The 10,689-nt window shown below is 40.9% G+C and overlaps 1 protein-coding gene across 1 annotated transcript in view; it reads right to left on the reverse strand.

The window, feature by feature from the left end:
* Window positions 1–10,293, reverse strand: part of espn (espin) — a 98,774-nt gene extending 88,481 nt beyond the window's left edge. Inside the window, 1 exon segment of the mRNA XM_065020660.1 lies at window positions 9,353–10,293. Within this exon segment, the coding sequence (XP_064876732.1) occupies window positions 9,353–9,646 (294 nt within the window). The 5' untranslated portion in view covers window positions 9,647–10,293.
* Between the last annotated feature and the right edge of the window lie 396 nt (window positions 10,294–10,689).

Below are 10,689 nucleotides of genomic sequence, written 5' to 3' on the forward strand. Positions count from 1 at the left end.
CAGTGTATGTGGCGGTAATGAAGGGAACACTTATTAGTCTACTTCTTTGACTAGCACTAATTTATTGAACAGAAAAATATTGAAAGGACAAAGTAGTACTAGTAGTAGTAGTAGTAGTAGACATTCCATTGGTTTGGGGGGAGTAACCGCTCATTTAACCCCCTAATATGTTGTTGATCGGAATGGCCGATTAATTAGGGCCGATTTCAAGTTTTCATAACAATCGGAAATAGGTATTTTTGGACGCGGATTTAAAAAAAAAAAATTAAGTACACCTTTATTTAACTAGGCAAGTCAGTTAAGAACACATTCTTATTTTCAATGACGGCCTAGGAACGGTGGGTTAACTGCCTTGTTCAGGGGCAGAACGACAGATTTTCACCATGTCAGCTCTGGGATTCAATCTTGCAACCTTACGGTTAACTAGTCCAACGCTCTAACCACCTGCCTCCCATTGCACTCCACGAGGAGCCTGCCTGTTACACGAATGCAGTAAGAAGCCAAGGTAAGTTGCTAGCTAGCATTAAACTTATCTTATAAAAAACAATCAATCAATCAATCATATTCACTAGTTAACTACACAGGGTTGATGATATTACTAGTTTATCTAGCATGTCCTGCGTTGCATATAATCGATGCAACGTTGGGGGATGATTTAACAAAAGCGCATTTGCGAAAAAAGCACAATTGTTGCACGACTGTACCTAACCATAAACACCAATGCCTTTCTTAAAATCAATACACAGAAGTATATATTTTTAAATCTGCATATTTAGCTTAAAGAAATTCAGGTTAGCAAGCAATATTAACCAGGTGAAATTGTGTCACTTCTCTTGCGTTCATTGCACGCAGAGTCAGGGTATAAGCAACAGTTTGGGCAGCCTAGCTCAATGCGAACTAATTTGCCAGAATTTTACGTAATTATGACAGAACATTGAAGGTTGTACAATGTAACAATACTATTTAGACTTAGGGATGCCACCCGTTAGATAAAATACCGAACGGTTCCGTATTTCACTGAAATAAACGTTTTGTTTTCTAAATGATAGTTTCCGGATTCGACCATATTAATGACCAAAGGCTCGTATGAGCAAGGAACTCAAACATTAGCTTCTTTACATGGCACATATTGCACTTTTACTTCTCGAACACTTTGTTTTTGTATTATTTAAAGCAAATTGAACATGTTTCATTATTTATTTGAGGCTAAATTGATTTTTATTTATGTATTATATTAAGTTAAAATAAGTGTTCATTCAGTATTGTTGTAATTGTCATTATTACAAATAAATAAATAAAAATCGGCCGATTAATTGGTATCGGCTTTTTTGGGGGGTCCTCCAATAATCGGTATCGGTGTTGAAAAAAATCATAATCGGTCGACCTCTAGTCATGAGGGTTTAGCTGAGCTTATTCAAGAGGTGATTTGCATAGCATTAGTAAGACTGATGGCATAAAGGTCATTTCAATGTTAAAGGACCCATGAGCACCAACATGTGAAGTTTAATAGGAGCGTGTCAAATGAAAGCTAAGAGTATTTAGATTTTTTATTAAGGCATATATATATATATATTTTTTTTTTTACCATTTAACATCCTACAAATTAGGAATAAGCAAAGGTTTTCTGGTCAAACAGATGGAAAAGGAATCTTAGAAAATATCTACCACAAAAAGTCTTAAAGGGTATTAGAAATACATCAAAACACAGTAATGTTGAAGTCACGACCCCTGCCAACTAATATCAACACTTCTATTTAGTTTGAGAAATGTTACTGCCTTCTGCAAGTTGAAGAAACATTGCTTGTGACTTAATTCCGTTAGCAAAAACCCACATAACTTTTAAGATATTTTCACATTTCTCCCTCTCATGAGGGAGGATAATGAAAGTTCACAGAAGTAACAAGTAAAGGTAGACCAATCAATTAGTTATTCATGTTTTTACTGATATCAATTTAGTTTATTAATGATTAAGTGATTAAAAATCGATATTCCTTTCAAATTGACATCAGTAAAAACAACTAATTGATTGATCTACCTTTACTTGTTACTTCTGTGAACTTTCATTATCCTCCCTCCTTCTCATGAGGGAGAAATGTGAAAATATCTTAAAAGTTATTTGGGTTTTTGCTAACGGAATTAAATCACAAGACAATGTTTCTTAAACTTACAGAAGGCAGTAACATTTCTCAAACTAAATAGAAGTGTTGATATTAGTTCAATCCAATTTCCAGAAAAAAATCTGTAATGGAATTTGCTACAATGGGAAATTATAGCAGTCACAAACCACAGGTGGGTTCACAAGTTTGGGCAGCACAGCACAGTAGAGTAGAGTAAAGAAAAGTACAGTACAGTACAGTACAGCAGAGTACAGTACAGCAAAGGAAAGTAGAGTTCAGTATAGTACAGTACAATAATGTACTATACTAAACTCTACTCTACTGAGCTGTACTTTCATGTCCAAACTTGTGAAACATCGACATCTATGATTGGTTCAGATTTGGTCTGGTCTGGACCAACCAACATGTTTGGAGGCAGAGCTCATTAAAATAATAGCAAGTGTGAAGAATAATACCCAAATATGCAAAGGAGGATATTGCCTATTTATACCTTTGTGTACCTATTTAGGATACATCACCATGAAGAGAATGGTATGCATAATTATGGATATGAATTTCTGTGTAGTACAGATCAGGGACGCATAGTGAAATTCCGTTACTGGCTATAAATCCACTTCACTTAGTATAGTTCAATAACCAAAACAGATTTTTTCAAAGTCAATGTGTCATGTCATAGCTGACACCCCATTCTTTCTGCAGACATTATTGAATCTTAATTCGGAGCAAATGCCAGTGCCCAGTATGTGTTGTAATAAAAAGGTGTCACATGTTTTAAATCATTGCATGCCAACTATGAAGCCCCCCCACCTCTCTCTCTCTCCCCCTCCCTCAGCCTCTCCCAGCCTCTCTCTCTTGCCTCTCTCTCTTCCCCTCTCTCTTTCCCTCTCACTCAGCATCTCTCTTTCCCTCCTTCTTCCCTACTCCCAGCCTCTCGCTCCCCCACTCCCAGCCTCTCGCGCTCTCCCAGCCTCTCGTGCTCTCCCAGCCTCTTTCTCTCGTGCTCTCTCAGATTCTTTCTCTCGTGCTCTCTCAGCCTCTTTCTCTCGTGCTCTCCCAGCCTCTTTCTCTTGTTCTCTCTCAGCCTCTTTCTCTCGTGCTCTCCCAGCCTCTTTCTCTCGTGCACTCTCAGCCTTTTTCTCTCGTGCTCTCTCAGCCTCTGTCTCTCGTGCTCTCTCAGCCTCTGTCTCTCGTGCTCTCCCAGCCTCTTTCTCACGTGCTCTCTCAGCCTCTTTCTCTCGTGCTCTCCCAGCCTCTTTCTCTCGTGCTCTCCCAGCCTCTTTCTCTCGTGCTCTCCCAGCCTCTTTCTCTCATGTCTCGTGCTCTCCCAGCCTCTTTCTCTCGTGCTCTCCCAGCCTCTTTCTCTTGTGCTCTCCCAACCTCTTTCTCTCATGTCTTGTGCTCTCCCAGCCTCTTTCTCTCGTGCTCTCCCAGCCTCTTTCTCTCGTGCTCTCCCAGCCTCTTTCTCTCATGTCTCGTGCTCTCCCAGCCTCTTTCTCTCGTGCTCTCCCAGCCACTCGCTTTCCCTCTCACTCTCTCCCAGCCTATTTCTCTCGTGCTCCCAGCCTCTCTCTCTTTCCCTCCCTTTTTCTCTCCCAGCCTCTCTCATCCCCTCTCTCTCCCTCTCTCTCAGCCCCTCTCTCTCTCAGCCCCTGTATCTTCCAACTCCTGACTCTCACTCCATCTCCCCAAGGGTGTTTTGCATCTGCACAGTTCTTCCAGTGAGTGTTTCTGTAAAATGTTCAGTGAAAATTGTTAAAAGTAGTATTTGTGCATTGAGTTGAGTGGTGTGTTAAACTTTGAAATCAATAGTTTTTGTTTGGCATACATGTAAAGTGAAAAATCTGCATCTCCGCATTACCATGGAATTGCCCTATAACAAGTCTGTCATCCCTCCTTTCCATGTACATTCTCTCTAAAGCCTGGGACATATATGGGAGAACAGCCAGAGGAAAGAGGGATATAAATTCACTACTAGGTAAATCCATTTGAATTCAATCACTTTTTGACAGGACTCCTTTTGATTTGAGCGAAACCTTCCATACATATTTGCCCATTTCAGAAGTACTTAGAAAGTGACTTTCAGCTCTTGAATAAAAGGTGGGTGTCACGTTTTGGCTGATAAATGTACTAAAATGGGAATACAATTGAAATGGTTGGAGGTCCACACATCAGAGAATGCTGATCAGAATGGGGATATCCATTGTTTTAAAGTATACTGTCAATCCTCCATAGGAAACCTATTGAAATCATAGAAAGATAGATCAACTCAGTAAAAAAAAGAAACGTCCTCTCACTGTCAACTGTGTTGATTTTCAGCAAACTTAACATGTGTAAATATTTGTATGAACATAAGATTCCACAACTGAAACATAAACTGCACAAGTTCCACAGACATGTGACTAACAGAAATGGACTAATGTGTCCCTGAACGAAGGGGGGTCAATATCAAAAGTAACAGTCAATATCTGGTGTGGCCACTAGCTGCATTAAGTACTGCAGTGCATCGCCTCCTCATGGACTGCACCAGATTTGCCAGTTCTTGCTGTGAGATGTTACCCCACTCTTCCACCAAGGCACCTGCAAGTTCCCGGACATTTCTGGGGGGAATGGCCCTAACCCTCACCCTCCGATCCAACAGGTCCCAGACGTGCTCAATGGGATTGAGATCCGGGCTCTTCGCTGGCCATGGCAGAACACTGACACTCCTGTCTTGCAGGAAATCACACACAGTACGAGCAGTATGGCTGGTGGCATTGTCATGCTGGAGGGTCATGTCAGGATGAGCCTGCAGGAAGGGTAGCACATGAGGGAGGAGGATGTCTTCCCTGTAACGCAAAGCATTGAGATTGCCTGCAATGACAACAAGCTCAGTACGATGATGCTGTCAAACACCGATACCAGACCATGACAGACCCTCCACCTCCAAATCGATCTCGCTCCAGAGTACAGGCCTCAGTGTAACACTCATTCCTTCGACGATAAACGCGAATCCAACCATCACCCCTGGTGAGACAACACCACGACTCGTCAGTGAAGAGCACTTTTGCTAGACCTGTCTGGTCCAGTGACGGTGGGTTTGTGCCCATAGGTGACGTTGTTATCGGTGATGTCTGGTGAGGACCTGCCTTACAACAGGCCTACAAGCCCTCAGTACAGCCTCTCTCAGCCTATTGCAGACAGTCTGAGCACTGATGGAGGGATTGTGCGTTGTTGGTGTACCTCTGGCTGTTGTTGTTGCCATACTGTACCTGTCCCGCAGGTGTGCTGTTCAGATGTACCGATCCTGTGCTGGTGTTGTTACACATGGTCTGCCACTGCGAGGACGATCAGCTGTCCATCCTGTCTCCCTGTAGTGCTGTCTTATGCATATCACATTGCAATTTATTGCCCTGGCCACATCTGCAGTCCTCATGCCTCCTTGCAGCATGCCTAAGACACATTCACGCAGATGAGCAGGGATCCTGGGCATCTTTCTTTTGGTGTTTTTCAGTCAGTAGAAAGGCCTCTTTAGTGTCCTAAGTTTTCATAACTGTGACCTTAATTGCATACCGTCTGTAAGCTGTTAGTGTCTTGACGACCATTTCACAGGTGCATGTTCATGAATTGTTTATGGTTCATTGAACAAGCATGAGAAACAGTGTTTAAACCCTTTACAATGAAGATCTGTGAAGTTATTTGGATTTTTACGAATTATCTTTGAAAGACAGGGTCCTGAAAAAGGGACGTTTCTTTTTTTTGCTGTGTTTATTAGAATAGACATGACGATTTAAGTTGACATTCGACGTGAGTGTATCAGCGGTCATTTTTGTGGTAGTATTTAGAAGTTTCAATTTCAATTTAATTGACATTTCAATTGTGTACCAACACATTGCAGGGTTCTGAAGGGATAGGTCCATTCTATGAATTCGATTTCTATGATTGAAATGACACCCATCCTATAGTTAAGAGAATGTGGTGTCTCAAGCCATGGAATGCACGACACAAAAACCTCAGATGATGTCTAAGCTACAACATATGCTTATGAATAAACAATTTAGTTTGCACGTTAAAGATTTCAAAAGGACAATTTTTATTTAAAAAAAATCCAAGTAATAAAATAGTTTGACAACACTGTTTGTAAGCTTTTAAATTATATCAAACTCAACCATTTATCTTTTCCAATGATGAAGAAATGGATGTCTCCTGGTATGGTGGGTTATGCAAAAGGGGTCAATTTAGAGCACCTTTATCTACCGATCGATTCCCCATTGTTACGACCTCATTTTTGCTGAATTGGTCAGTGAACAAAGCAGTGTGAATGCCAGTGTCTTTCAGTCCTAGCCCAGACTAAGTGATTGGCACATGGCGAATAGAGTTATCGAAAGATAAGTCATTAACCTAATTAATTGTGCGGACAATGTCATCAGGGCATACCGCTTTCCAAACTTCTAATCCCATTTGAATGTGCTCTATATAGGGTTTCATCCCTTGTACAGATTTAACACTCTTCAAGTACCCAAATGAAATAACACAGCTACCAGATGCTTCTAGACAGAGCCAAAACAAACTATTACTTGAGTTTCAAAACAAGAAACAGTGGAGGCTGCTTACGGGAGGACGGCTCATAATAATAGCTGGAACGGAGCAGATGGAATGGCATCAAATAAATGGAAACCACGTGTTTGATGTATTTGATACCATTCCACTATTTAACGCTCCAGCAATTACCACGAGCCCATCCTCCCCAATTAAGGTGCCACCAACCTCCTCTGATTAGGTACATTATATAGTTTACTTTCAGACATGTGTTTAGATGACATTGGACTAATGGTGTACTCAATACCGTTCAGTAATTCATAAGTCAAATGTCATGTCCTCAAATATTTCAATGAATCCTGAAGTTTGATCCATAGTGTGGGTGTGTGACATTATAGTATGTGTCGTAAATTAATATTCAGGGAAAGTGAGGTATGATTAGTATCGAATTATCGATATTGGTGCACACCACTACTCTATGGCGAATAGATATGAAGATTACAGCTGAATACATCCTTGTGACTCTTTGACCCGAAAAGGATTTTGTCAAATCTTGTAACCAATGTCTCTACTGACTCAAGTGTGAAATTACGAATATGTATCATTGGGCTCAAATGCTGCTTTATGTGGACAAGTCAGACTTCTTGTTATTAACATAGAGGGTGGAAACGCTGTTTTATGTGGACAAGTCCGACTTCTTATTATTAATATAGAGGGTGGAAAGTGAATGTCTTTTTCACCCTATAACAATCAGTTTTACACAATAATATTACATTCATATTTCCCAGGATGCTGAAAGTGAGGCCAAACATTTATGTAAACTGTGCCATTAGGTAGACAGAGTTAAGTTTGTGTATGGAAATCAAATCAAATCAAATACATTTATATAGCCCTTCGTACATCAGCTGATATCTCAAAGTGCTGTACAGAAACCCAGCCTAAAACCCCAAACAGCAAGCAATGCAGGTGTAAAAGCACAAATCAAAATGACTTTTCCCCCACGTTTTGTCAAATGGTCCAGTCGCTACACATTCAGCATGAGGACCTGGGATCTAGGTGAATTTTTTTCTCAAGCTGTTGTAAAAATCATATCAAATGAGTCCAGCATAGGTGACATTGTTGTATAGACCTTAGTACACTGGACGGACTGCCTGCTGTGGTGACACTTCCCTTAGAATGGGTATTGATGATAATTACAGAGTAATAACTAATACAAGTCTCAGGTATTCTCAATGGCAACAGGTTATATACAGTAGCACAATTATCCGGACCATGTGTTGTTCATTGAGACAAAAGCCTGCACAAGCCTAAAGAAAAGTGGGTGGTGCAGTCACTGATGTACAGTATTTAAACCCTGGATTGCTGATGCTATGTATTGACCATTGAGAGGCTTCGAAGCAACTTGTCGGTCATATTGGCACTCCCCAGTAGAAGCATTCCTCCAATGGAATGAATGGAATTCTACACTATTTCCATTAAATGATTCAAGGACAAAATTGCATGTATATAATTATTTTATTAGTAATCTCTAAAAAATGATACTTTAATGAAAATGTTTTATTTGTATGTTTAGCTTGCATAATATAATGTAAAAATATGCATTAAGTTGTCTGTAATAGAATACATGTGGCAAAAAAATGAATGTAGATAAGAATAAAATGCTAAATATGTTTTACAATGGTGGGGGAGTGCCAAGATGATGCACGATGGCTTCAACACAGCGCCCCCTATCAGTCATCTAGTGTAGGCCTATACATAAATCATTGGGGGTACTAGGGACAAGGGTTATCCTCTTAGACAGATGGCTTTAACACAGTGCCCCCTATCAGTCATCTAGTGTAGGCCTATACATAAATCATTGGGGGGTACTAGAGACGAGGGTTATCCTCTTAGGCAGATGGCTTCAACACAGCGCCCCCTATCAGTCATCTAGTGTAGGCCTATACATAAATTATTGGGGGGTACTAGGGACAAGGGTTATCCTCTTAGGCAGATGGCTTTAACACAGTGCCCCCTATCAGTCATCTAGTGTAGGCCTATACATAAATCATTGGGGGTACTAGAGACAAGGGTTATCCTCTTAGGCAGATGGCTTCAACAGAGCGCCCCCTATCAGTCATCTAGTGTAGGCCTATACATAAATTATTGGGGGGTACTAGGGACAAGGGTTATCCTCTTAGGCAGATGGCTTTAACACAGTGCCCCCTATCAGTCATCTAGTGTAGGCCTATACATAAATCATTGGGGGTACTAGAGACAAGGGTTATCCTCTTAGGCCTTACAATAGATGTCAAAGAACTGTCTGAGTGACTAATTGTGTTATGCTGAAGTGGTGTGAAGAAGTGATGAATGTAATTTCCAGGCTGGAAATGTGGCAAAATGCTCAATTTGACAGTCAAGCAAATACTGACCTAAGAGAGATGGGTAGGCTCGGGCCTAGTCCAACATGACTAATCTTGGGAAACAATAGAACTAATTTGTGTTTTTCAGGTCTAGGCTACAGGACTGATGGATTGGAAATTAAAGCAACTGCAGGCCTCGACCTTGCTGCTCTAGAAGTTGTCCTATAGACCTCTGAGCTCTGACCGGTCTTAAAATGATAACAAGAGGTCTGTGTGATGAATGATGTTGGCTGTATTATGGAACTAAGCCTTTTTAGAAAGCAATGTAGGCCTACTGTAGGCTATGTAGCTATGTAGCAAGAAAATAACGCCACTCACCACCGTACGACATCCACCTTGAGTTAATAGCCACTGTAAGCAGGCCAGGTTACCAGTGGCAGCAGCGTCGTGTGCGGGGCTGGCGCCATTATTCGCCAAACTGTTGCCCGGTAAACCCGCTTCTTCCACGAGGAAACGTAGGCAAGTCAGTTTTCCAGCACGGGCGGCATGGTGGACAGGTGAGGCTCCGAGAAGGTCCTTTACGTCGCTGTTCAGTACTTTCTCCGCTAATTGCACTTTCAGAGTTTGTACATCCCCCTGCCTTGCGGCAAGCAGTGTCCTCTCCACCACCATAACTGCTGCTAGACAACTCCTCCGTATTTATAAACGCAGCATCTAGATGAGGTTTAACCTCTATTTAACTCCTGAACAATTTTCTTCGTAGATAACAATATAATTCCAGTCCTGTGATCATTACAGTAAGATAACAAATGTATGTCCACTATTTAGAAGCATATCTCGTTGAATTGACAGAGATCTGCATACATCATCTAAGTGAGAGAAAAAAAAGCCTATTTCTTTGGACAGGTAGGCGATGTCTTTCAATGAGCATGTATTTGGTCATTTTACTTATTAAAAACAAATGTTGTTTTACATAATATCAACAGAATTATCAAATTCTGAGTCATTTTAGTAATTGAGTTAATAAAGTAAACATAAACATAATTAATGCATACTGGTAACCTATAATTGCGCACGACGATAAAGTTCACCTGATGGCTTGTTCTCCTCTGCCTCAACACGCATAGCTCAAACACCTGTTACAGAGATATTCTTTGGTCTTCATATTGACTTCTTTCTTCAATTTATCTGTTATGATAACGTTATCGGAGTTGTAGGACATTAAGAATATAATTCCGGGCGGCTGTCTTGTATCCCGTATCCACAATTGCCGCAAATCGCGACATGGGACTCACCACTTGATAAATAATCCATCCGGGGGAGGATCACTCCAGTAGTATGTTGGTCGCTTGAAATCGTCTCAGTAGTTAAAGGGACAGTAGCTACGTCAGTGGTGGCCAACCCTCCCCAACCCTACTGATGGTGGTGCAGGCTTTTGCTACTAATGAGATCAGCACCTTGATGAGCAGAATCAGGTGTGTTAGAGAAGGTTTGGAGCAAAAACTTGCAGCGGCTCTCCAGGAGGAGAGCTGACCATACCAACATTTCACATACTTGAGGTAGCCGAATATAGTTAATATAGAGTTTCAACTAAAATGCAACTATTTTCTTTGATATTCAAATTCAGATCTCAGAAAACATCAATCTTAATATGTCCTATAGCCTAATTAAATACACGAGGGAAATGGAATCATTTCAACATTAGAGTACACCAC

This window comes from Oncorhynchus nerka, linkage group LG7, assembly GCF_034236695.1.
Source record: "Oncorhynchus nerka isolate Pitt River linkage group LG7, Oner_Uvic_2.0, whole genome shotgun sequence".
Classification (NCBI taxonomy): Eukaryota; Metazoa; Chordata; class Actinopteri; order Salmoniformes; family Salmonidae; genus Oncorhynchus; species Oncorhynchus nerka.